At 49.0% G+C, this 27,811-nt stretch overlaps 1 protein-coding gene across 1 annotated transcript in view; it reads right to left on the bottom strand.

Annotated features, from left to right (window-relative positions):
- Window positions 1-27,811, bottom strand: part of ttc7b (tetratricopeptide repeat domain 7B) — a 300,474-nt gene that overhangs the window by 171,337 nt on the left and 101,326 nt on the right. Inside the window, exons 6-10 of the mRNA XM_033027545.1 lie at window positions 24,491-24,569; window positions 18,881-19,053; window positions 10,415-10,478; window positions 5,876-6,013; window positions 2,451-2,534 (exon numbers count right to left, since the gene is read on the bottom strand). Of these exons, the coding sequence (XP_032883436.1) occupies window positions 2,451-2,534; window positions 5,876-6,013; window positions 10,415-10,478; window positions 18,881-19,053; window positions 24,491-24,569 (538 nt within the window). The remainder of the gene's footprint in view (window positions 1-2,450; window positions 2,535-5,875; window positions 6,014-10,414; window positions 10,479-18,880; window positions 19,054-24,490; window positions 24,570-27,811) is intronic.

Genomic DNA, 27,811 nt, shown 5'->3' with positions numbered 1-27,811 from the left:
CTCAGTCCTTTCCCCAGGGTGAGGTAGATTTAAGCTACAGGATTATGTAATAACTGTAAATGCAGCATCTGGGATGAGACATTAAACATAGCTGTTTGTTTAAGACCCTGCTGTGTGCAAACTAACTCCCTGCACTGGGCAGTGATAACAAAACGCTTCCATTCCCACACAGCATTTTATGTCCCCAAAGACCTTCACAGTTAACTAAGGATTTCTTAAGGATTTCTGAAATGCAATTACTGCTGTAAGGTGAGAAATGCTGTACCATCAGCTAGCGCCCAACAAAATCTCATGAACGGGCGGCCCAGTGCACATAGAAAATAGGTGCAGGAGGAGGTCATTCGGCCCTTCGAGCAAGCACCGCCATTCATTGTGACCATGATCACAATGTCCTCAATCAATAACCCGTGCCTGCCTTCTCCCCATATTCCTTGATTCCACTAGCCCCTAGAGCTCTATCTAACTCTCTCTTAAATCCATCCAATGATTTGACCTCCACTGCCCTCTGTGGCAGAGAATTCCACAAATTCACAACTCTCTGGGTGAAAAGGTTTTTTCTCACCTCAGTCTTAAATGGCTCCCACTTTATTCTAAGACTGTGGCCCCTGGTTCTAGACTCGCCCAACATTGGGAACATTTTTCCTGCATCTAGCTTGTCCTGTCCTTTTATAATGTTATATGTTTTTATAAGAAATGCTGTACCATCAGCTAGCGCACAACAAAATCTCATGAACAGGCGGCCCAGTGCACAGCTGGTAGAGTCCGGGGGTTGATCCTGACCTTGGGTGCCATCTATGTGGGGTTTGCACGTTCTCCCTGTGACTGTGTGGGTTTTTTCCCAGTTTCCTCTCACGTCCCAGAGCCGCATGTTGAGTGGCTGTAGTAAACCCCCCCCCCCCCCGCTGTGTGTGAAAGTGGAATAATATAGAACTAGTATGAACGGGTGAACGATGGTCAGCATGGATTCAGTGGGCCAAAGGGCCTGTTTCCATGCTGCATCACTAAAACTAAAACCACCACAGTTTAGTTTGGTTTATTTGTGATGTGCACTGAGGTACAGGGAAAAGCTTGAGTTGTGTATTATCCAGTCAAAGGAAACACAATACATGATTACGATCCAGTTGTCCACAGTGTACAGGTAAAGGATAAAGTGTACAACATTTAGTGTAAGATAAAGTCCGATTAAAGATAGGTTTCCTATGAGGTAGATGGGAGGCCAGGACTGCACCCTAGCTGGTGTGAGGATCCTTCCATTTACCTGATAACAAGCTGGGAAGAAACTGTCCCTGAATCTGGAGGTGTGTGTTTTCACACTTCTGTACCTCTTGTCTGATGGGAGAGGGGAGAAGAGAGGGCGAGTCATGTCCTTGATTATGCTGCTGGCCTTGCCGAGGCAGCGTGAGGTCTCAATGGAGTCAATGGAAGGGAGGTTGGTTTGCGTGATGGCCTGGGCTGCATCCACAACTCTCTGCAATGTCTTGTGGTCTTGGGTGGAGCTGTTCCACACCATGCTGTGTGATGCATCCCGATAAGATGCTTTCTAAAGCACATCTGTAGAAGTTGGTGGGGGTTGTTGGGGACATGCCAGACTTCCTAAGCCTTCTAAGGAAGTAGAGGCCATGGCTTCAACGTGGCTGCTTCAGGACAAGTTGCAGGTGGTATTTATCTGAACGTGAAGCTTTCGTCGATCTCGACTTCAGCGCCTTCAATACAGAACGGATTTGTGTACTGCTCCGTCATTCAGCCCTTCGAGCCAGCACCGCCATTCAATGTGATCATGGCTGATCATCCCCAATGAGAAGGGATCTTATTGAAACATATAAGATTATTAAGGGTTTAGGACACGCTAGAGGCAGGAAACATGTTCCCGATGTTGGGGGAGTCCAGAACCAGGGGCCACTGTTTAAGAATAAGGGGTAAGCCATTTAGAACGGAGATGAGGAAACACTTTTTCTCACAGAGAGTTGTGAGTCTGTAGAATTCTCTGCCTCAGAGGGCGGTTGAGGCAGGTTCTTTGGATGCTTTCAAGAAAGAGCTGGATAGGGCTCTTAAAAATAGTGGAGTCAGGGGATATGGGGAGAAGGCAGGAACGGGGATTTGGGATGATCAGCCATGATCACATTGAATGGCGGTGCTGGCTCGAAGGGCCGAATGGCCTTCTCCTGCACCTATTGTCTATTGTCTATTGTCACCCATTCCTTCTCTCCAGAGATGCTGCCTGTCCCGCTGAGTTACTCCAGCTTCAGTTTCAATCAGCGTCTGCAGTTCCTTCATGCACACGACCTGCAGACATAGTCTGGTCTGCAAACCAGCAACCTTAAAATACGGCACTTTCTCGCAGAGTTTAAGCAGAGTTTAAACAAAAATGGTAAATTGGTTTGACAGTTGCAATATTACTTTAATCATTGGGAACATGTTGCACACTTCACACTTATTGAATTACCACGCACCTTGCCAGCAGCCATCAGAGACAATGCAAATTGGTACCAAAGGTGGAACTCCTCAAATGTAAACTTCATAGCTCGCTCCAAGCACTGGAATTGAAAGAGATTAAAATATCGTTTTAAAAATCTATAATCGAGCTCATCTCACGTGAGTTGTTGTAATTCATTTAATTGTAATTAATTTATCAGCCGAGTATGCAAACATACAAGGAATTTGATTTGCCAACAGTCATATAATAAAGCACCAAGATACAAAACTACATAAAGATTAACCAAGACAGTTCCCAATCTGACCTTTCTGTCCTGGGCCTCCCCACCGCAAATTGGAGGAACAGCACCTCATATTTCGTTGGGTAGTTTACACCCCAGCGGTATGAACATTGACTTCTCCAATTTCAGGTAGTCCTTTCTTTCTCCCTCCTTCCCCTCCCCTTCCCAGCTCTCCCACAGCCCACTGTCTCCGCCTCTTCCTTTCTTCTTCCCGCCCACCCCACCCCCACATCAGTCTGAAGAAGGGTCTCGACCCGAAACGCCACCTATTCCTTCTCTCCATAGATGCTGCCTCACCTGCTGAGTTTCTCCAGCATTTTTTGTCTACCTTCGATTTTTCCATCATCTGCAGTTCTTTCTTAAATATTAAACATGAACAGGCACCACAATGGCGTGTGAGAATCCCCAGGGCACACAGCATAAGCGGAGATCCACAGCCATCAGTTCAATGTCCGTGATGTGACCAGGGTTGTACCGACCACTGTCACTCTCTCTGCAGTCCCTGTCCGCCCGAACAGTCTGAAAGCTGCCCACACTCGCACTAGACTCCGGGATGTCCTCATGGAACCATGTCCCCGCAAAACACCGGGACCACCGCACTCACGCCACTCCCTCCGAGTCCTCACCAGTGCCGGCAGCACGTCCATCTTGTTTTTTCAGCGACCTCACATTCCCCACTGTGATGGAGGGCAAATAACTTGTAACTTCTTTCCTCCATTTCTCCTGCGGTCGGGGCGATCGAAACATCCGTAGTCGGGACGATCCAAGCTCCCGCGATCGGGGCGATCCACACTCCCGCGATCGGGGCGATCCACGCTCCCGCGATCGGGGCGATCCACACTCCCGCGATCGGGGCGATCCACGCTCCCGCGATCGGGGGGTTGAAACATCCGCAGCCGGGGCGGTCGAAGCTCCCGCAGTTGGAGCTGCCGCAGTCAGCGGTCAAAGCTCCCGCGATCGGGGCAGTCTAAGCTACCTCGGTCGGAGCTCCCGCAGTCGATCCCTAACAAAGGGACCGTCAGCTCCACGATGTTAAGGCCGCAATGCGGACGGAGATACTTTGAAAAGTCGCATCTTCGTCGAGGAAAGAGATTTTAAAAAAGCTTCCCCCACCCCTCCCCTCCCCTCCCCCCACCCGATAATATAATGCAAAAACTAAAAGTACTCTAAAAACATACAGACCAAAACAGCAAAAGAAGACAAAAGACGAGACAGGCTGTTGGCTGTTATAGAGTTATACGGCATGAAAACAGGTTGTTTAGTCCAACCCATCCAATGCCAACCACAGTGCCCACCTGAGCTGGTGCCATTTACCTGCATTTGGTCCACACCCTCTCAACCTCGCCTGTCCAAGCATCTGTCCAAGTGTCTTAGAGTCATACGGTGTGGACACCGGCCCTTCAGCCCAACTTGCACACACCGACCAACATGTCCTATCTAGACTAGCTCCACCTGCCTGCGTTTGGCCCATATCCCTCTACACCTGCCCTATCCATGTTCCTCCCTAAATGTTTCTTAAACATTGCAATACTATTGGCCTCAACTACCTCCTCCGGCAGCTCCTTCCATACACCCACTACCCTCTGTGTGAAAAAGTTACCGCTCAGTTTCCTATTAAATCTTCCCTCCCCTCAACTTAAATCTATGTCCTCTGGTTCTTGATTCCCCTACTCTGGGCAAGAGACTCTGTGCATCTACCCGATCTATTCCTCTCATGATTTTGTCCAGCTCTATAGGATCTCCCCTCATCCTCCTCCATTCTAAGCCCGCTTAACCTCTCCCTATAGCTCAGGACCTAGAGTCCTGGCAACATCCTCGTAAATCTTCCCTGCACCCTCTCCAGTCCTTTCAATGTAAATGCCCCTGCCTCTAGCACTTCCTCTGGCAGCTCGTTCATACGTTCCCCCCACCCTCTGTATGAAAGCGTTGCCCCTCAGCTTCAACTCACATCTCTCTCTCCTCTCACCTTAAACCCACGTCCTTGAGTGTTGAAGAAGGGTCATGACCCGAAACGTCGCTGATCTATGTCCTACAGAGATGCTGCCTGACCTGCCGAGTTCCTCCAGCACTTTAGTTTAGTTTAGAGATACAGCGTGGAAACAGGCAATTTGGCCCACCGAGACCAGCAATCAGCCCGTTACACAATAAACAATAGACAATAGGTGCAAGAGTAGGCCATTCGGCCCTTCGAGCCAGCACCGTCATTCAATGTGATCATGGTTGACATTCTACAATCGGTACCCCGTTCCTGCCTTCTACCCATGTTTCCTGCCTCTAACGTGTCCAAATCCTTAATAATCTTATATGTTTCAATTAGATGCCCTCTCATCCTTCTAAACTCCAGAGTGTACAAGCCCAGACGCTCCATTCTCTCAGCATATGACAGTCCCGCCATCCCGGGAATTAACCTTGTGAACCTACGCTGCACTCCCTCAATAGCAAGAATGTCCTTCCTCAAATCAGGGGACCAAAACTGCACACAATACTCCAGGTGTGGTCTCACTAGGGTCTTGTAAAAGTGCAGAAGGGCCTCTTTGCTCCTATACTAGCACTATCTTACGCACTGGGGACGATTTTACAATTTTTACCGCAACCAATTAACCTATAAACCTGAACGTCTTTGGAGTGTGGGAGGAAACTAGAGGCAGAGAATTCCACAGACTCACCTACAGAAAACACACACAGGTCACAGGGAGCACGTACAAACTCCCTACAGACAGCACCTATTGTCAGGATCTAACCTGGGTCACTGCTGCTTTGAGGCAGCATCTCTAAAGTCTAAAGTATATCATATTTCCATCCTGGGAAACAGGTTCTGGCTGAAGATAGACACAAAAAGCTGGAGTAACTCAGCGGTACAGGCAGCATCTCTGGAGAGAAGGAATGGGTGACGTTGCGCATCGAGAAGAAGGGTCTCGACCTGAAACGTCACCCATTCCTTCTCTCCAGAGACGCTGCCTGTCCCGCTGAGTTACTCCAGCTTTTTGTGTCTATCTTCGGTTTAAACCAGCATCTGCAGTTCCTTCTTACACAAATAGGTTTTGACTGTCCACCCTATCAATAATTCGAGTGAAAAGCTGTGATGGATGCTACTGGACTGACATAGTGTCGCGCGAAGGTCAACCTGCAACAGGCTAGGCTGAGTTTGGGGACAGACTCACCTCTGACAGCATTTCGTACTGTCCCCGTCTCCCCAGTGCTATGGTCAGCAGATCGTACACAATGGAGGCACTCTGCAAACTGATGACACGATCGTTGCTGTGTTCTGGAATCCGGCTCAGCACTGCATCCCTGTTAGCCTGAAGATCACAAGCACAGTAACACACGGAGTCAAACGCTGCACACGTTCGTTCGTTTGTAGAGTCACAGAGTACTATATAAAATTATAGAATTTTCACAGAAACATATAAAATTATAAAAGGACTGGACAAGCTAGATGCAAGAAAAATGTTCCCAATTTTGGGCGAGTCCAGAACCAGGGGCCACAGTCTTAGAATAAAGGGGAGGTCATTTAAGACTGAGGTGAGAAAATTTTTTTTCACCCAGAGTTGTGAATTTATGGAATTCCCTGCCACAGAGGGCAGTGGAGGCCAAGTCACTGGATGGATTTAAGAGGGAGATAGATCAAGCTCTAGGGGCTAGTGGAGTCAAAGGATACGGGGAGAAGGCAGGCACTGATAGGGGACGATCAGCCATGATCACAATGAATAGTGGTACTGGCTCGAAGGGCCGAGTGGCCTCCTCCTGCACCTATTTTCTATGTTTCTATGTCCATGAGCTCCTACGATTAAAAAGTAACAATTTTTTTCATCACAAGTATTTTTTTCCTCGTGAAGTTTTTTCAACACTGTGAAAAATGTCCACGAGTAAAAAAATACTCGTGCAGAAAAATGTTTTACTTTTTACTCGTAGGAGCTCGTGGACATACTCGTGGAAGGTCGTAGGAGTTCGTAGAATACCACGGGTTTGATTTGGCGGTGCTGGCTCGAAGGGCCGAATGGACCATCCTGCACCTATTTTCTATGTTTCTATGTTACTGAAACAGGCCCTTCGGCCCAACTCGCCCAATGCTAGTCCCCACCTGCCTGCGTTTGGCACATATATCCCGCTAAACCTGTCCTGTCCATGTTCGAGTCCAAATGTCTTTTAAATGATTTACCTGCCTCATCTAATGGCCTCTGCTAGCTCATTCCATACACCCACCACCCTCTGTGGCATGTGTAGGAAGGAACTGCAGATGCTGGTTTAAAACAAAAGTTAGACACAAAAAGCTGGAGTAACTCAGCGGGACAGGTCAGCATCTATGGAGAGAAGGAATGGGTGATGTTTTGGGTCGAGACCCTTCTTCAGTCTGTGGCATCATGTTCCACACAGATATTGTGGGCCGAAGGGTCTGTTCCTGGGCTCAAGTGTTCTATGTTCAATGGTCCGTTTTGGGAAAGGAAAAGCAACTATGAAACCTCTTCCTAATCTGATCTAACAGTAGCCAAGGCTCTGTATACATCAGATGAAGAGGTAAACTCCCCCTCCCCTCCCCCCACTCACCATCAACAACACCACAGTCCCATCTGTGGGGTCATTTAAGTTCCTTGGAACCATCATCTCCAGGGACCTAAAATGGGAGGCTACCACAGTCAAAAAGGCCCAACAGAGGATGTACTTCCTGCGGCAGCTGAGGAAACACAATCTGCCACAGGCAATGATGGTCCAATTCTATACGGCCATCGTAGAGTCTGTTCTCACCTTCTCCATCATGGTCTGGTTTGGCTCAGCCACCAAGCATAACATCAGAGGCTGCAGCGTATCATTAGATTTAGACGAGTTAGATTTAGCTCTTAGAGCTACGGAAATCAAGGGACGTGGGGAAAAAGCCAGAACTGGGTACTGATTTTGGATGATCGGCCATGATCATGTTGAATGCGGTGCTGGCTCGAAGGGCCGAACGCCTACTCCTGCACCTATTTCCTATGTTTGATCAGCAGAGAAGGATGTTGGCTGCAACCTTCCCCCCATTGACAAACTGCACATTGCAAGGGCCAGGAAGCGAGTGAGTAAGATCATCTCTGACCCCTCCCACCCTGGCCACAAACTCTTTGAATCACTTCCCTCTGAAAGGCAACTCTGGATTGTCAAAGCCGCCAGAGCCAGACATAAAAACAGCTTTTTTCCACGAGCAGTAGCTCTACTCGATGACCAAAAATCTGGAGCCTCCTTTTACCATGGTACTTAATTATCATGTTTAAATTATAATGTTTTATTTTTAATTGTCTACTGTATATCGTGTTGTTACTTGCGAGCAAAGCACCAAGGCAAATTCCTTGTGTGTATACATACATACTTGGCCAATATTTTTTTTAAAATCATTATTATTTATTATTCATTAAATGCAAACATTGAATAAAAATCACGTGAAGGATTCCCGTGCGCTGGTTAATCTTGCAAATGTGCCTAAAGATCCCTCTCCCCTCTCTCACCCCCTCCCTCCCAGAGAAAAACAGCTCAAATGTCCACCTGGGGTGCGCCGACCAGTGATGAGGGAGGGAGGGAGGGCCAGCCGGCACAAGGCGAGAAACAGGCAGACTCCAGAGACGTCTTTGAGGAAGGACATTCTTGCTATTGAGGGAGCCCAGCGTAGGTTCACAAGGTTAATTCTCTAGATGGCGGGGCTGTCATATGCTGAGAGAATGGAGCGGCTGGGCTTGTATACTCTGGAGTTTAGAAGGATGAGAGGGTATCTTATTGAAACATATAAGATCATTAAGGGTTTGGACACGCTGGAGGCAGGAAACGTGTTCCCGATGTTGGGGGAGTCCAGATCCAGGGGCCACAGTTTAAGAATAAGGGGTAAGCCATTTAGAACGGAGACGAGGAAACAACTTTTCACACAGAGAGTTGTAAGTCTGTGGAATTCTCTGCCTCAGAGGGCAGTGGAGGCCGGTTCTCTGGATACTTTCAAGAGAGAGCTAGATAGGGCTCATAAAAATAGCGGAGTCAGGGGATCTGGGGAGAAGGCAGGAACGGGGTTCTGATTGGGGATGATCAGCCATGATCACATTGAATGGCGGTGCTGGCTCGAAGGGCCGAACAGCCTATTCCTGCACATATTGTCTTTGTACAGATGGTAGGCACAAAATGCCGGAGTAACTCAGCGGGACAGGCTGTGTCTCTGGAGAGAAGGAATGGGTGACGTTTCGGGTCGAGACCCTTCTTCAGACTTATAGCTCTGTCCCACGGTGCGAGCCCATTCCAAGAGCTCTCCCGAGTTTAAAAAAAATCAAACTCGTGGTAAGCACGGAGACTGAACGTAGCGGGTAAGTCGGAGATCGGGGACGTCTCTTAGCGGCTCGTAACACTAACGGCAGGTACTCGGGAAGACTCGCTAACGGCAGGTAAGCACGGGAAGACGCGTTGAAAAATGTTCACGAGAGCCCCGAGTACCGACGAGCGGCCATTACCGTAAATCCCCGAGTTCGAATCAGGGTAAACTCGGGAGAGCTCTTGGAATGAACTCGTACCGTGAGACAGGGCTATGAAAGTGGGGAAGGGAGGGAGACCTGAGATATGGAAGGGCAAGGTGTGGAGGGCCAAAGCAGACGGTGATCAAGGAAATGTCTTGTTTAAGTAAGAACTGCAGATGCTGAAGGTAGACAAAAATGCTGGAGAAACTCAGCGGGTGAGGCATCATCTATGGAGCGAAGGAATAGGCGACGTTTCGGGTCGAGACCCTTCTTGTACACCCAGTCTTTCTATGCAAGCGGGTTGGGGGAGGAAGGGAGAGAGTGAGGTGATTACCCTGGGAGGGTCGCTCCGCCGTTATGTAGCTGCTTCAAAGAGAATCGAGCTGTCTGAATCCAGCTGATTAAGATCTAATTAAAATTTACCCTTGAGAAATGGGAACAGGAAGCTATGCAAATTGTTAAGAAAAATGATAGTGTCAACTGCCTCATTCAACAATAATAAATGTACCCAATTATTTATTTCTTTAAATGTATATTCTCTCTCTCTCTCTTTCTCGTTCAAGGATTAGCAGGGAGTGCATCTCAGAGGAATATAAATCTTCGTCCTGTCCTACAATTAGATGATCTGTTTTGGATTAATCTGCTGCTGTGTGGTGCGTGTGTGTTTGTGCGTGTGTGTGTGTGTGTGTGTGTGTGTGTGTGTGTGTGTGTGTGTTTGTGCGTGTGTGTGTGTGTTTATGCGTGTGTGTTTGTGCGTGTGTCTGTGTGTGTGTGCGTCTGTGTGTGTTTGTGCGTGTGTGTGTGTGTCTGTGTGTGTGTGTGTTTGTGCGTGCGTGCGTGTGTGTGTGTGTGTGTGTGTGGCGTTGCACATCAGCCAGCCAGGCCAGACTCATGTAGTGAAGATAAGAGTCACAGAGTCGTACAGCACGGAATCAGGCCCTTCGGCCCAACCCATCAATGCCCCATCTCAGCTCGTCCCATTTGCCTCCATAGATGCTGCCTCACCCGCTGAGTTTCTCCAGCATTTTTGTCTACCTTCATCTTTTGTCTACCTTCATCTTTTGTCTACCTTCATTTTTTCCAGCATCTGCAGTTCTTTCTTAAACAAAGAAGTTAGTAAACATGCTTTTCTTCTCCAGTGGCTCCATTTCATACGGCCCTCGTTCGAGTTTTTATTGGGACGATTCTAATTACATTTAATGTCACCGCACTGAACTTGCACTACAAAACGATCACACTTACCATAGACTCACTAATGAGCAACAGCAACAGAGCTTCTTCTGTGTTTTCTTGAGGACAGAAGATGCTGCAACAATAAGAGAATACAATAATGCAAGAGATCGAGACTGCAGGAAATTGCAGAGTTATAGATGTAGCACAATAGTCCATCAGTGCCACTGTCCATCACACAGACCAGACTCCCCACCATTGACTCCAACTACACTTCACGCTGCCTCGGGAAAGCAGACAACATAATTACAGACTTGTCCCACCCCGGTCATTCCTTCTTCTCCCCGCTCCCATCCGGCAGGAGGCACAGAAGCTTGAGAGCGCGCACCACGGTGGTGGGCGGTCACGGTGGCGCAGCGGTAGAGTTGCTGCCGTACAGCGAATGCAGCGTCGGAGACCCGGGTTCCATCCCGACTACGGGTGCTGTCTGTACGGAGTTTGCACGTTCTCCCCGTGACCGCGTGGGTTTTCTCCGAGATTTTCGGTTTCCTTCCACACTCCAAAGACGTGCAGGTTTGTAGGTTAATTGGCTTGGTCAATGTAAAAAAATTGTCCCTAGTGGGTGCAGGATAGTATTAATGTGCGGGGATCGCTGGTTGGTGCGGACCTGGTGGGCCGAAGGGCCTGTTTCCGCGCTGTATCTCTAAAACACCAGACTCAGGAACAGCTTCTTCCTCTCAGTTATCAGGCTTCAGTATGGTCCCTTCCATAGAGTTCGCACCATTGTAGACTCTATGACACCTTCTCAGACTTAATCTCCCTCCATCTCATGACTTCTTTAATCTCCTCGGTCAGTGGTGGCCCAGGAAATACATGTGTAGCTTAGTTTAGAGATACAGCGTGGAAACAGGCCCTTCAGCCCACCGAGTCCGCACCGACCAGTGATCCCCGCACATTAACACTATCTGACACTAGGGACAAATTTTTTACATTTATACCAATCCAATTAACCTACAAACCAGTACGTCTCTGGAGTGTAGGAGGAAACCGAAGTTCTCGGTGAGATCCACGAGGTCAGGGAGAGAACGTACAAACTCCGCACCTGTAGCCAGGTTTTGAACCTGGAACATCCTGTTTAATATCAGGGTGCATTTTTTTGGACTGGAAAAAAGCCCTAACATATTCATTCCTGCTTAACAGGATCACAGAATAACACCAACAGCTGGGAAAATTGACATCCGTACTAATCTCTTCTCTCACAATCTCTCCATACTCCCGCAATGTTTTTCCAAGTATTTTTCCAATTCTCGTTTGAAAGTCATTAAATGGATTTGGTTCCAGTTGCCTTTCAACCAGCACTTTCCAGATCACAGGACTCGTTGTGGAAAGTATTAGTTTCCTTCTGAGGTCAGACTCTGTAGCCACACCCAACCCATCTCTTCTGCTAGCCAACTACTGCTGGAAACTGTTTCTTTTCAATGACCATTAAAATCCTTCAAGATGAACCGGTTTGCTATTCTTTAGGAAAAGTCACGGACTTTGAAATGCGAATCGTTCCTGTTTCTTCAAAAGTACCGGCCATTTGCGGCATTATCAGTCTAGTTTAGTATAGTTTAGAGATACAGCGCGGAAACAGGCCCTTCGGCCCATCGAGTCTGCGCCGACCAGCGATCCCTGCACAGTAAAGGGCCTGTCCCACTGTATGAGGTAATTCAAGAGTTCTCCCGTGTTTTCCCGATTCGAACTCGGAGAATGTCCGCAGCGGGTCCGTAGTAGTTCGTGGATGTCCCGTAGCAGCTCGTAATGCTAACGGTAGGTACTCGGGAAACTCGTGATGTTTTTTCAACACTGTGAAAAATGTCCACGAGTAAAAAAATACCCATGATGAAAAACAAAGTTACTTTTTGCTCGTACGAGCCGCTACGAGACATCCACGAACTCCTACGGACCCGCTACGGACATTCTCAGAGTTCGAATCAGAGGAAAACTCAGGAGCTCTTGAATTACCTCGTACAGTGGGACAGGCCCTTAACACTATCCTACAAAACTATCGGGGCAACTTTACATTTATACCACGCCTATGAACCTACAAACCTGTACGTCTTTGGAGTGGGGGAGGAAACCGAAGATTTCGGCGAAAACCCACGCAGGTCACAGGGGGAATGTACAAACTCCGTACGGTCAAGCACCCGTAGTCAGGATCGAACCCGGGTCTCTGGCGCTGTGAGGCAGTGCCGCCAATCATTTATGATTTCCAGCATCTGAAGTATTTCAAATGAACTGCTAGACAGACTCAGGGGGTCAAGCAGCATCTCGTGGGTGGAATGGAATGGTAGACTCGAAAGAGTCCGGACATACATTTCGACCCAAGGTGTCGACCGTTTCCTTCAATGGAGTCATAGAGTCATGCGGCACGGAAACAGGTCCTTCGGCCCAACTTGGTCATGCTGACCAACATGCCCCATCTACGCTAGTCCCACCTGCCTGCGTCTAGTCTATATCCCTCTAAACCTTTCCTGTCCATGTACCTGTCCAAATATATTTTAAATGTGTAGGAAGGAACTGCAGATGCACGTTTAAACCGAAGACAAACACAAAAAGCTGGAGTAGCTCAGCGGGACAGGCAGCATCTCTGGGGAGAAGGAATAGGTGATGTTTCGAGTCGAGACCCTTCTTCAGACTGGGGGCTTTTTGTGTCTATTTTCAAATATCTTTTAAATATTGTTATAATACCTGCTTCATTTACCTTCTCTTGCTGCTCGTTCCATGTACCTACGATCCTCTGTGAAAATGTTGCCCCTCAGGTTGCTAATAAACCCAGAAAGTTGCGAATCTGTGGAATTCTCTGCCTCAGAAGGCAGTGGAGGCCAATTCACGGGATGTTTTCAAGAGAAAGTTAGATTTAGCTCTTAGGGCTAAGGGAATCAAGGGATATGGGGTAAAAGCAGGAATGGGGTACTGATTTTAGATGATCAGCCACAATCATATTGAATGGTGGTGCTGGCTCAAAGGGCCGAATGGCCTACTCCTGCACCTATTTTCTCTGTTTCTATGTTTATGCCTCTGATTGAGTTTGGGCTTAGAGCTTCCTGAAGTGCCTTTAGAAAAAGAAAACCAGTAGATCTTGCACAAACCAGGTAAACTTAATCACAAACAAAGACACAGTGCTGGAGTAACTCTGCGGGTCAGGCAGCATCTCTGGAGAACACGGATCAGGCTGGTTAGGACGAAGGGCTGCACGGTGGCGCAGCGGTAGAGTTGCTGCCTTAAAGCGTCAGAGACCCGGGTTCGATCCTGACTACGGGTGCTGTCTGTACGGAGTTCGTACGTTCTCCCCGTGAACTGCTTGGGTTTTCTCCGAGATCTTCGGTTTCCTCCCACACTCCAAAGACATACAGGTTTGTAGGTTAATTGGCTTGGTATAACTGTTAAAAAAAACATTGTTCCTAGTGTGTGTAGGATAGTGTTAATGTGCGGGCTGGCGTGGACTCGGTGGGCCGAAGGGCCTGTTTCCGCGCTGTATCTCTAAACTAAACGGGTCACAATCCAAACGTCACCTATCCGTGTCCCCCAGAGATGCTGCCTGAGCCATTGAGTTACTCCAGCACTTTGCATCCTTTGTGTGTTTATTCAGCACCTGCAGTTCCTCGGTCTCAAGCTAATCGCAAACTGACATGGCTTCTCGTTTTAACCGAGGGAAAAAAAGCCTCAAACTGAATGACCGCGCACTGAATTACTGCTGTTGATTTAAGAGGATTAGGCAGCGGGTACCTGGGGAAATATTCCCTCATCAAGCAAACTCTGTGTCGCCGAGCGTATGCCCCAGTGGTGTGATCAACGCACTCTCTGCCATTTATCACCAAAAATCACTGCCGTTTTTTTTGTGCAAACTATAACATGGATTTCATCGGCTTTACACAATCACAATTATCACCGCTGTGGATGTAAAAGGCACTTTAATTAGTTCAATCGACGGGGATCACGCATTCCTGCACTGTGCCACCTAAAACACTCCCAGGGCAAACGCGATGGGCCGTTTCAAAGCTGGTTGAAGTTTGTTTTATTTTATATTGTGTGAATGGAAGCAAGAGGCAGGGAAATGGAAATTAACCTTTCATCCCTCAGTAATTTTGACAATGTTCCCATTTGCAAACCCACTCAAGTGCTGAGTCTCTATGTTCAACTCCAACCATTTTGTGACTTTTGTGGAAACAGGTGCTTCGGCCCACCGGGTCTGCGCCGACCAGTGATCCCTGCACACTAACACAATCCTACACACACTAGGGACAATTTTTACATTTACCAAGCCAATTAACCTACAAACCTGTACGTCTTTGGAATGTGGGAGGAAACCGGAGCACCCGGAGAAAACCCACGCAGGCCACGGGGAGAACGTACAAACTCTGTACCAACAGCAGCCGTGGTCAGGATCGGACCCGGGTCTCTGGTGCGCTAAAGCAGCAACTTTACCGCTGCGCCCCCGCACCTGCCTTACAAAGTGCTTGTGTTTGATAAAAATGATTCTGAATGGCATCGCAATTCTGACTTAAATGTTTCTGAGTGAAACAGAACAAGATCGGTTTGTTGTACACATTTTCATTTTGGTGGAATGGATCAGGCAAAAAAAAAATCAAGAGGGGGGAGAGCGTACTCAGTAAAAAGACAAAATACTGGAAACGCACAGCAGGTAGGGCAGCATCTGCGGAAAGGGAAACAGTGTGAATGAGTCAGGTTGAAGACCCTTCCTCAGAAGTCCCCACAATAGTGGGTCATAGAGTCATAGAGGGATACAGTGTGGAAACAGGCCCTTCAGCCCAACTCGCCCACACCGGCCAACAATGTCCCAGGTACACTAGTCTGTGCTTGGTCCATATCCCTCCAAACCTATCCTATCCATGTACCTGTTTCTTAAACGATGGGATAGTCCCAGCCTCAACTACCTCCTCTGGCAGCTTGTTCCATACACCCACCACCCTTTGTGTGTAGAAGTTACCCCTCAGATTCCTATTAAATCTTTTCCCCTTCACCTTGAACCTATGTCCTCTGGTCCTCGATTCCCCTATTCTGGGCAAGAGACTGTGTGCATCTACCCGATCTATTCCTCTCATGATTTTATACATCTTTGTAAGATCTCTCCTCATCCTCCTGCGCTCCATGGAATAGAGACCCAGCCTACTCAACCTCTACCTGTAGCTCACACCCTCTGGTCCTGGCAATATCCTGGTAAATCTTTTCTGAACCCTTTCAAGCTTGACAATATCTTTCCTGTAACATGGTGCCCAGTACTGAACACAATATTCTAAATGTGGTTTCACCATCGTCTTATACAACTGCAACATGACCTCCCAACTTCTATACTCAATACTCTGTGTAAATATGACATCTACACAACACGTAACTTTAAGATCATCTTTAATGTACATACAGACTTGACAACATGTTAGTAGTCACTGACTCCAGTCTGCTACCGAACTGCATAGCATAGGAAGTGGGTGCTATATATGATTGGTTGCATGCATAAACCAATCTACACTCTGACTGATGAAGGCCAAAGTGCCAAAAGCCTTTTTGACCACCATATCTACCTGTGACTCAACCTTCATGGAACCATGCACCTGTACTCCTAGATCCCTCTGCTCTACAACACTACACAGAGGCCTACCATTTACTGTGTAGGTCCTGCCCTTGTTCGACGTCCCAGAAATCTGAAAAACCACTCACTTCTGTATCATCTTTTGTGTCTAAGAGGTTTTTAGACAGGTACACAAATATGCAGGGCACGGAGGGATACGGATCACGTGCAGGCAGAGGAGATTAGTTGGTATGAAGGAACTGCAGATGCTGGTTTAAACCGAAGATAGACACAAATTGCTGGAGTAACTCAGCTTGGACAAGTAGCATCTCTGGAGAGAAGGAATGGGTGATGTTTTGGGTTGAGACCCTTCAGACTGATGCTGCTTGTCCCGCTGAGTTACTCCAGCATTTTGGCCTCATGTTTGGCACGGACATTGTAGGCTGAAGGGCCTGTTCCTGTGCTGTACTGTTCAATGCTCTATGTCCAGCAGTCTCAGCATGTTGGCGCCTGGTACATGGTGACTATATGTGTACTGTCTCCGTGAGGCCCACTAGTACCCGACGATCGTTGCATCCTTGTCCTTAACTGTGATTGTGCTGATGTATCGTACGTCGTTACTGGATTGTATGCAAAACAAAGAATTTCACTGCTCCTGGGTTCATAGGCACATGGATAATAAATGATCATCATCATCATCCCAACATTACCGAGGGAGGAAGGAAGGGAGGGAGGGAGGGATGGAGGGAGGGAGGGAGGGAGAGAGGAAAGAAGGGAGGAAGGAAGGGAGGAAGGAAGGGAGGGGAAGGAGGGAGGGGAGGGGGGGAGGGAGGGAAGGGAGGAAGGGAGGGGGGGACGCAGGGAGGAAGGGAGGGAGGCAGGGCGGCAGGCAGGGGGGCTGGAAGGGAGGGAGGAAGGGTGGGAGGGAGGGAGGAAGGCAGGAAGGGAGGGAGGAAGGCAGGAAGGGAGGGAGGAAGGAAGGGGGGGGAGGGAGGGAGGGAGGGAGGGGGGGAGGGGAGGGAGGAAGGGAGGGGGGGAGGAAGGGAGGGGGGGGGGGGGGAGGGGGGAGGGAGGGAGGAAGGGAGGGAGGAAGGGAGGGGGGGGAGGGAGGGAGGAAGGGAGGGGGGCGAGGGACAGGGAGGGAGGGAGGAGGGAGGGGGGAGGGAGGGAGGAAGGGAGGGAAGAAGGAAGGAAGGATGGGAGGGAGGGAGGAAGGAAGGAGGGGGGGAGGGGGGAGGAAGGGAGGGAGGAAGGAAGGGGAGAGGGAGGGAGGAAGGGAGGGGGGAGGGAGGGAGGAAGGGAGGGGGGGGAGGGAGGGGAGGGAGGGAGGGAGGGGAGGGAGGGAAGGGAGGGGGGGGAGGGAGGGAGGAAGGGAGGGGGGGAGGGAGGGAGGGAGGGAGGGGGGGAGGCAGGGAGGGAGGGAGGGGGGGAGGAAGGGAGGGGGGGAGGGAGGGAGGAAGGGAGGCAGGGAGGGAGGGAGGCAGGGAGGAAGGGAGGGGGGGAGGGAGGGAGGGAGGGAGGGAGGGAGGGAGGGAGGAAGGAAGGAGGGAGGGTGAGGGACGGAGGATGTATGTTGAAGGGTTCCAGGTGAAGCAAGGATGGGCTGTAAAGGGCCTGTCCCATTGTACGAGGTAATTCAAGAGTTCTCCCGAGTTTTCCCCTGATTCGAGCTCGGAGAATGTCCGTAGCGGGTCCGTAGGAGTGCGTGGATGTCTCGTAGCAACTCGTGCGAGTAAAAAGTAAAACATTTTTTCATCACGAGTATTTTTTTTACTCGTGGACATTTTTCACAGTGTTGAAAAAACTTCACGAGTTTACCGAATTTCCAGAGTACCCGCCGTTACTCGTACGAGCCGCTACGAGACATCCACAAACTCCTACGGACCCGCTTACGGACATTCCCCGAGTTCGAATCAGGGGAAAACTCGGAAGAACTCTTGAAATACCTCGTACAGTGGGACAGGGGCTTGAGGATTTAATCTTCACCTTCTCACATGAACACAGCACAGGAACAGGCCCACAATGTGTGTCAAACATGATGCCTAGCCGAACTGATCTCCTCTGCCTGCACATGATCCATATCCCTCCATTCACTGCATATCCATGTGCCTATCTAAAAGCCTCCTAAACACCACTATCGTATCTGCCTCCACCACCACCCTCTGTGGCAGCGCGATCCAGGCACCCACCAGCCGCAGTGTAAAAAAATGTGCCCCGTTTATCTCCATTAAACTTTCCTTCCTCAGCTTGTAGCTATCACCTCTGTTGTTGGACATTTCCACCCTGTGGAAAAGGTTCTGACTGTTTATCTTATCTATGTCTCTCATGATCATTGAAGATGCTAGTCCTTAAGCTAAAGTAGACAAAAATGCTGGAGAAATTCAGCGGGTGAGGCAGCATCTATGGAGAGAAGGAATAGGTGATGTTTCGGGTCGAGACCCTTCTTCACACTGGTGGGGGTGGGGGGGGGGGGGGGGGGGGGGGGAGGGAAGAAGAAAGGAAGAGGCGGAGACAGTGGGCTGTGGGAGAACTGGGAGGGGAGGGGAAGGAGGGAGAAAGCAAGGACTACCTGAAATTGGAGAAGTCATGTTCATACCGCTGGGGTGTAAACTGCCCAAGCGAAATATGAGGTGCTGCTCCTCCAATTTGCGGTGGGATTCACACTGGCCATGGAGGAGGCCCAGGACAGAAAGGTCGGATTCAGAATGGGAGGGGGAGTTGAAGTGCTGAGCCACTGGGAGATCGGGTCGGTTAACGCGAACTGAGCGGAGGTGTTGGGCGAAGCGATCGCCAAGCCTGCGCTTGGTCTCACCGATGTAGAGCAGTTGACAGATGAGGATGGAGGAGGTGCTGGTGAACCACAAGCTAAGGTAAGTTAGCTACGTAAGTTAGCTTCCTGTTAGATGGGGGAGCAGGGGCGAGTGGTGGAAGGGTGATCCACTTGTCCACGGTCCCCAGGGATTTACCTGTCTCCTGTGTATACTTTGGGTCTCCGGCTGAGCGCGTAGTTCTTGGTGTAGCCGCCGGGGTGGAAGGATTCGTCCAGGATGGAACGCTGGGGAGGATCTTGCAGAGGATTCCAGTAACTCTCCTCACACATCCCTCGCAAGAGTATCTCAGCCAACTGCCTGGCAATGGTCTGCAAGTTAAACGCACGCACGCTAAAACATGGTCGGGATACAAAACGCATTCATTTTAGACAATAGACAATAGGTGCAGGAGTAGGCCATTCGGCCCTTTGAGCCAGCACCGCCATTCAATGTGATCATGGCTGATCATCCACAATCAGTATCCCGTTCCTACCTTCTCCCCATATCCCCTGACTCCGCTTTCTTCAAGAGCCCTATCTAGCTCTCTCTTGAAAGAATCCAGAGAACCTGTCCTCTGAGGCAGAGAATTCCACAGACTCACAACTCTCTGTGTGAAAAAGTGTTTCCTCATCTCCGTTCTAAATGACTTACCCCTTATTCTTAAACTGTGGCCCCCTGGTTCTGGACTCGCCCAACATCGGGAACATGTTTCCTGCCTCTAGCGTGTCCAAACTCTTATATGCTTCAATAAAACACCTCTCATCCTTCTAAATTCCAGAGTGTACAAGCCCAGTCACTCCATTCTCTCAGCATATGACGATCCTGCCATCCCGGGAATTAAACTTGTAAACCTACGCTGCACTCCCTCAATAGCAAGAATGTCCTTCCTCAAATTTGGAGACCAAAACTGCACACAATATTCCAGGTGTGAACTCACTAGGGCCCTGTACAACTGCAGAAGGACCTCTTTGCTCCTATACTGAAGGCCAATATGCCATTCGCTTTCTTCACTGCCTATTGTACCTGCATGTTTACTTTCATTACTTTCATTTTTTAGACACAAAAAGTTGGAGTAACTCAGCGGGTCAGACAGCATCTATGGAGAAAGGGAATAGGCGACATTTTTGGCCGAGACCCTTCTTCAGCCTGAGAGTCAGGGCAGGGGGAACCGAGAGATACGATGATGATGAAGGAAAGATGGAGCCCACAATGGTCCATTGTTGGCTGTGGGGAAGGTGATAATGAGTAATACAAACAGTGAAACTCAACAGGATGACAGATGACAGTCCTAATCCATTTTTGATTGAATGGAAGTTACAGACCCTTCGGCCCATCGAGTCCATGCCGACCATTAATCACCCGCTCCCACTAATTCGATGTTATCCCACTTTCTCACCCGCTCCCTGCACGCGCAGACCAATTAACCTCCAAAACCCGCACATCTTTGGGATGTGGAAGAACGTGCAAACTTCACATAGACTGCACCCGAGGTCAGGATCGAACCTGCATGTCTGGTGCTGTGAGGTGCTGTCTCTACCCGCTGTGCCGCTGCGCCTTTTACTACCTCAACTAAAAGTATTCAAGGTACTAGGTTTAGGGCAGCACGGCGGCGCAGTGGTAGAGTTGCTGCCTCACAGCGCCAGAGATCCAGGTTCGATCCCGATTACGGGTGCTGTCTGTGCAGAGGTTGTACGTTCACCCTGTGACCTGCGTGGGTTTTCTCCGGGTGCTCCGGTTTCCTCCCACACTCCAAAGACGTACAGGTTTGTAGGTTAATTGGGTTTGGTAAAATTGTAAAATTGTCCCTAGTGGGTGGGATGGTGATCGCTGGTCGGCGCGGACTCGGTGGGCCGAAGGGCCTGGATCTCCAAAGACTAAAGTCAGGATCAAACCCGGGTCTCTGGCGCTGTGAGGCGGCAACTCTACCGCTGCGCCACTGTGCCTATCACATCAACCGCCCCCTGTGAGAAGATAGACATCTCGGTACGTTTATAACGCAGAGCTGGAGCACAAAGGATGCTTGTAAATCCAGCAACATCTGTGATTGAAAAAAAATGTAAAAAAAACACAGCTCCTGACTACAGGGCAATTAAATAGCTGGGCCAGAGCAAGAATCAAGAGTGTAAAAATCGATCCGAGAGGAAAGAAATGAAAGCACAGAGCGCTGATAATTAAGACTGCTCTGTCTGTGAGACACCCACACCGTGTATATTTAACTGCACATCTACTGCTGGAAACAGGGTTCCTGACAGCGACAATGACTCAGCCTCCAGTTCCCCCACACGTCCCATCACAGGAGGCACCTTGTGCCAAAATATCTAATATCAGATTGCTTAAGAAAACTGCAAGTGATACAAGGCTTTTACTTGCCATCGATTCACCCTGGGCTAGCTTAGAATGCCGAGTGTTTATAGAAACTTTGGAAGCTCCTGTCCTGCAGGGTGGGAGATCAGACTAAGCAGTCACGGTGGCACAGCGGTAGAGTTGCTGCCTTACAGCAAAATGCAGCACCAGAGACCCGGGTTCGATCCCGACTACGGGTGCTGTCTGTATGGAGTTTGTACGTTCTCCCCGTGGGTTTTCTCCGAGATCTTCGGTTTCCTCCCACACTCCAAAGACGTACAGGTTTGTAGGTTAATTGGCTTGTTTAATTGGCTTGATAAAAATGGTAAATTGTCCATGTTGGCGAAATGCAGAGTACTGCCCTGCCGACTACAAAATTCAGAAGGTTCAGAAGGACTAGATCACGAAAAACAATTAAAAGGGCTTGAAGATATTGAACATATTGGCGGAGGGCCATGGGAGAGTGAGGGGGGACTGTGGGAGAGGGAGGGGGGAAGGGGGAGTCGGGGGAAATCCAGCGGCGACCAGAAAGACGCTACGACTCTTTGGGCGACTGAAGAGACGACTCAGGACCATACAGGCGACACCCTGGCAACATGTCGCGGGGTGAAGCCTGTATGGTCATGAGTAGTCACCCACCTTGTTCTAGTCGCCGTTGGATTCTCAACATGTTGACATTTTTGGCGACCTACTGCGACTATGAAATTTTTCAACATGCTGAAAAACTTTCCTTGACCAAACTGAGGCCGCGAGTATGCGGGAACTTCCCTCGAGCATGAAGGAGAGTTCCAGTGACCTCATAGGACCTCCTAGGACCACGTGTCGACCATGCTGCGAGTTTGAGTCGAGGGGAAACTCTTCTAAACTCGCAGATTAGGTCGCCGCAGTGGGACATGCCCTTTAGTGGGACAGCCCCTTGAGGGGAGAGACTGTGGGAGAGTGAGGGGGAACTGGGGAGAGGTGAGGGGCCTTCGGCAATTTTTTCGGCAAATGTCGGCGACTGGACAATGTCTACGACAACCTACCACCTGGTCGATGTCAAGCTACGGCATGCTACCGACAACCGACGACCAATTGGGATGTCCACCTACGACCACACCTACAGCAACCTACGACACCCGCGACAAGCAACGACCTTGTTGTCGACAACTGAAGACAGCTGAAGGCAATTCAGTCGCCGGCACTTGTCGCCGGTTGACGTAGGTAACTGCCAATGGAATTCACCAAAGTCAGCACTCGGCGACAACCTACGTCGCCTGGTGACAACCTGGGTCATCCTGGCGACAACCTACGACAGACAGCACCTTCAACAGGAGGACAAGCTACGTCAAGCACACAGTCGCCGAAAAGTTTCAAACAATTCAAAACCCAGCGGCGACCAGAAAAACGTTACGACTCTTTAGGCTACTTGAGGAGACGACTCACGACCATACAGGCGTCACCGCGCCACCATGTGGCGACAACCGGAAAAAATCGCCTAAGTGGGACAGGGGGTTGAGTGGGGACTGTGACGGGGAACCGGGGAAGAGTGAGGAGGAACCGTGGGAGACTGCAGCCTCTCCAAAGCCTCCACATCCTTCCTGTATTGGAGGGGCCAGAAAATTGGATAACATAGAACTAGCATGAATGGGTGATCGCTGGTCGGCGTGGGCTCGGTGGGCCAAAGGGTTGGTGCCCACGCTGTATCTCTAAACTAAAGCTGGAGTTTAGAAGGATGAGAGGATATCTCATTGAATCATATAAGATTGTTAAGGGCTTGGGCATGCTAGAGGCAGGAAACATGTTGGGGGTGTCCGGAACCAGGGGCCACAGTTTAAGAATAAGGGGTAAGCCATTTAGAACGGAGACGAGGAAACACTTTTTCTCACAGAGAGTTGTGAGTCTGTGAAATTCTCTGCCTCAGAGGGCGGTGGAGGCAGGTTCTCTGGATACTTTCAAGAGAGAGCTAGATAGGGCTCTTAAAGATAGTGGAGTCAGGGGATATGGGGAGAAGGCAGGAACGGGGTACTGATTGTGGATGATCAGCCATGATCACGTTGAATGGCGGTGCTGGCTCGAAGGGCTCCTGCACCTATTGTCTATAAAGGGAATTCTTGAATTTTCAATGCGACCATTTAACGAAGTGTCAATACGCACAGCCTGTGAGACACTGCTGAGTTAATAATGCTTTACAAAACGAGCAAGAGGCTTCCCAATGGGTGACAAAGAACATGACTACAGCAATTTCTCATCGTTGATAATTGTTATTTGTTTCAACCTTGTGGAGATGAACACTTGGACTGCGAGCAGCATCATTCCTACATTGCGTTTCAGTGACAGGCTTAAGGAATATTTAGGGTGTGGGTGGAGAACTGCACTGTGCCGTCATTGTGCTAAAACACCACGCATTCATCCCTTTTAGTTTAGTTACCGAGGTACAGTGAAAAGCTTTTGTTGCGTGCATGCTAACCAGTCTTGCGGAAAGACAATATGTGATTACAATCGAGCCGTCCACAGTGTACAGATACCGGATACAGGGAATAACGTTTAGTGCAAGATAAAGTCCAGTAAAGACAGTCTGAGGGTCTCCAGTGAGATGGATGGGAAGTCAGGACTGCAATCTAGTTGGTGATAGGATGGTTCAGTTGCCTGATAGCAGCCGGGAAGAAACTGTCGCTGGATCTGGAGGCAGACAAAAATGCTGGAGAAACTCAGAGGGTGAGGCAGCATCTGCGGAGTGAAGGAATAGGTGACGTTTCGGGTCAAGACCCGAAACGTCACCTATTCCTTCGCTCCACAGATGCTGCCTCACCCGCTGAGTTTCTCCAGCATTTTTGTCTGCCCTACGATTTTTCCAGCATCTGCAGTTCTTTCTTAAACACTGAATCTGGAGGTGTGCCTTTTCACACTTCTGTACCCCTTGCCTGATGGGGGGGATAGGAGGAGAGGGAGTGAGTGGGGTGAGACTCGTCCTTGATTATGCTGCTGGCCTTGGAGGCTGGTGGCCTTTTCTTTGGCTAATCCATACACAACATCAATGGTTTCATATCACCTGCCCCCTCTACCCTATTAACAATGATAGAGTAAAGTGTCCCACTGTACGAGGTAATTCAAGAGCACTCCCGAGTTTAAATTTTTAAATATATTTCCGACTTTTCCAGTGAACTGTAATATATTATAGACAATAGACAATAGGTGCAGGAGTAGGCCATTCGGCCCTTCGAGCCAGCACCACCATTCAATTTGATCATGGCTGATCATCCCCAATTAGTACCCCGTTCCTGCCTTCTCCCCATATCCCCTGACTCCGCTGTCTTTAAGAGCCCTATCTAGCTCTCTCTTGAAAGTATCCAGAGAAGCGGCAAGGATGGCCACGACCCAGCCCAAAACACCGGCACCCCCACTCCCCCCTCCTCCCACTGCGTAGCACGTCAGGTCACCCACCATCCGCAAGTTCTGCGTGGTCCTCGTTTCCACGGCTCTCAAGATTTCCCGAAAGCGAGTAACTCCCCTGGTCAGGTTTCTGTGGAATTAAGAAAAATTAACAAGATTTTTTTTTTTAAATGAAGAAATGAACAGGAATAGGTTTGATTCTAACTATGAGCACAGCAGACAAAATGTGTAGGAAGGAACTGCAGATGCTGGTTTAAACCGAAGATAGACACAAAACGCTGGAGTAACTCAGTGGGACAGGCAACATCTCTGGAGAGAAGGAATGGGTGGCGTTTCGGGTCGACACCCTTCTTCAGACTCCAGGTAGAGTTGGTCGGCATGGTGGCGCAGCGGTAGCGCCAGTGACCCGGGTTCGATCGTGACCTCGGGTGCTCTCTGCACGGCGTTTGCACGTTCTCCCTGTGACCGCGTGGGTTTTCTCCAGGCGCTCTGGTTTCCTCCCACACTCCAAAGACGTACAGGTTTTTAGGTTAATTGGCTTCTGTACATTGCCTCTAGGGCGTAGGATAGAACTAGTGTATCGGTGATCGCTGGTCGGCGTGGACGCGGCTGGCCGAAAGGGCCTGTTTCCACACTGTATCTCTAAAACTAAAACTAACTACCGATCAACAAAACACAGTAGCTCGAAGAACAAAGCCAGATTTTGGAAGGGGGATCAGGTTAATATATTTGCACTAAATATTTAATATGTTAGCAGTGCCCTTGCGACAGCGCAAAGACTTTACAGAGTTATCGTTTAATTTTTTTTTAAATTTAGAGATACAGCGTGGAAACAGGCCCTTCAGCCCACCGAGTCCGTGCTGACCAGCGATCCCCGCACACTAACCATCACTATCCCACACACACTAGGGACAATTTACAATTCTGCCAAGCCAATTAACCTACAGACCTGTACGTCTTTGGGATGTTGGAGGAAACCGGAGCTTCCCGGAGAAAACCCACGCAGATCACGGGGAGAACGTACAAACTCCGTAGAGACAAGCACCCGAAGTCAGGATCGAACCCGAGTCTCTGGCGCTGTGAGGCAGCAACTCTACCGCTGCGCCACCGTGCCGCCCTGTTGGCCATGTTGCAATGACAACAGATGGTCTCTTGAGGCGAGGAATGATATTTGAAGGCTGTAGCAGATGCTTGTACTTCAGGGGAATCAAGGTTTAGGAGAACCAAGGAGGAGAACAGTCAAACATCAGCTCAGCTCTAACCCGCTGGAAGGTGGAAGATGCCACCGGCCTCCATATGAACCTTGCCTGCTGGCATTTCTTATGCTGATTAACACAAATTCTATGTCCGAACAATTTGTTTAAATTTATCAATTAAATGGTGCATCTTTTAATAGGGATATTTAATTAGAGTAATGTGAGTAGTTTTGGGGCCCGTATCTGAGGAAGGATGTGCTGGTGTTGGAGAGGGTCTAGCGGAGATTTAAGTGAATGATCCCAGGAATGATTGGGTTAACGAACGATGAGCGGTAGACAACACTGGGCCTGTACTCACTGGAGTTTGGAAGAATGAGGGGGAACCTCATTGAAACATAACGAATAATAAAAGGCCTGATTAGAGTGAATGTGGAGAGGATGTTTCCACTAGTGGGAGAGTCGAGGACCAGAGACCATTACCTCAGAATAAAGGGATGTACCCTGAGGAAGATGAGAAGGAATTTCTTTAGTCAGAGGGTGGTGAATCTGTGAAATTTATTGCTGTGGAGGCCAAGTCAATGGATATTTTTAAGGTAGAGATTGACTGATTCTTGATTAGTTATGGCCCTGTCCCACCGTACGAGTTCATTCCAAGAGCTCTCCCGAGTTAAAAAAAAAATCATATTTAGTGGTAAGCACGGAGAATGAGCGTAGCGGGTACGTCGGAGCTCGGGGACGTCTCTTAGCGGCTCGTAACGCTAACGGCAGGTGCTCGGGAAAACTCGTTAACGGCAGGTAAGACTCGAGAAGATTTTTCAACATGTTGAAAAATGTCCATGAGAGCCCCGAGTACCGACGAGCGGCCATTACCGTAAATCTCCGAGTTCGAATCAGGGCAAACTGGGGAGAGCTCTTGGAATGAACTCGTACCGTGGGACAGGGAAGATGAGAAGGAATTTCTTTAGTCAGAGGGTGGTGAATCTGTGAAATTCATTGCACAGATAGCTGTGGTGGCCAAGTCAATTGATATTTTTAAGATGGAGATTGACAGATTCTTGATTAGTTATGGCCCTGTCCCACCTATTAAGGGTGTCAGGGGATACAGGGAGAAGGCGGGAGAATTGTGTCGAGAGGTGAAGATAGTTCAGCAATGGTTGAATGGCAGAGTACGCTTGATGGGCCAAATGGCCTATTTCTGCTCCTAGAACGTATGAATACCTTAATGAAGATTTGTACATGAAGAAACAAGGAACTGCAGGTGCTGGAATCTTGAGGGCAACACAAAGTGCTGAAGAAACTCAGTGGGCCAGGCAGCATCGGTGGAGGGAATGGACAGATGATGTTTCGGGTTGGAACTCTTCTTCAGACATATTGGAGTGGGGGTGGGGTGGGGAGAAAGCGATCACCGCTCAGCCTCCTGAGCACCACGTAATGGCAACGTCTACCCTTGTGGTGTGGAAGGGGAGGTGGACAAAAATGCTTGGAGAAACCCAGCGGGTGAGGCAGCATCTATGGAGCGAAGGAATAGGTGACGTTTCGGGTCTCGACCCGAAACGTCATCTATTCCTTTGCTCCATAGATGCTGCCTCACCCGCTGGGTTTCTCCAGCATTTTTGTCTACCGTCGATTTTTCCAGCATCTGCAGTTCTTTCTTAAACATGTGGAAAGGGAGTCTTTATTTACAATTGATCTACTTATTGTGCCTTCGTTGCAAACAGAAGCAAGCAGATGTTAACTGTAGCCTCGGGCAAACGCACAGGCTCAGAGGTATTTGTTGGGCGCTCCCTTTAGACAGCGTCTACTGAAAGGAATGTCATTGCTAAGTCATGTATAGAGCCATGTATAGCAAAGATCCTATAGCGAGCAAGATAGTCCACTCGACAAAAAAGATGTAGTACGGCCATGGGCAGATTCATGGGTAATTTTCGGCCCCATTTCCGTAACCGGCTTCCGTCTCCGCACCAAAGATCCCATAGGATACTAGTGCGGAGACGGAAGCCGGTTACGGAAACATCCTCGTAAAAATTAAAGTTATTTGGTAAAAATCTTCTCATTTTCAGAATTTAAATTTATTAACACAAACTGTTCCTCCGCAATGTTGATTACACTGCGAGTCTGGTCGGGTCCGGTTACGGAAATGGATGCAAAAAAGGCCCACGTTCTGCTCCGTTGCGTA

The sequence above is a fragment of the Amblyraja radiata genome, chromosome 9 (genome assembly GCF_010909765.2).
Source record: "Amblyraja radiata isolate CabotCenter1 chromosome 9, sAmbRad1.1.pri, whole genome shotgun sequence".
NCBI classification, from domain to species: domain Eukaryota; kingdom Metazoa; phylum Chordata; class Chondrichthyes; order Rajiformes; family Rajidae; genus Amblyraja; species Amblyraja radiata.
Note: the sequence above shows the minus strand (reverse complement) of the source record. Positions and strands in the feature narration are given on the sequence as shown.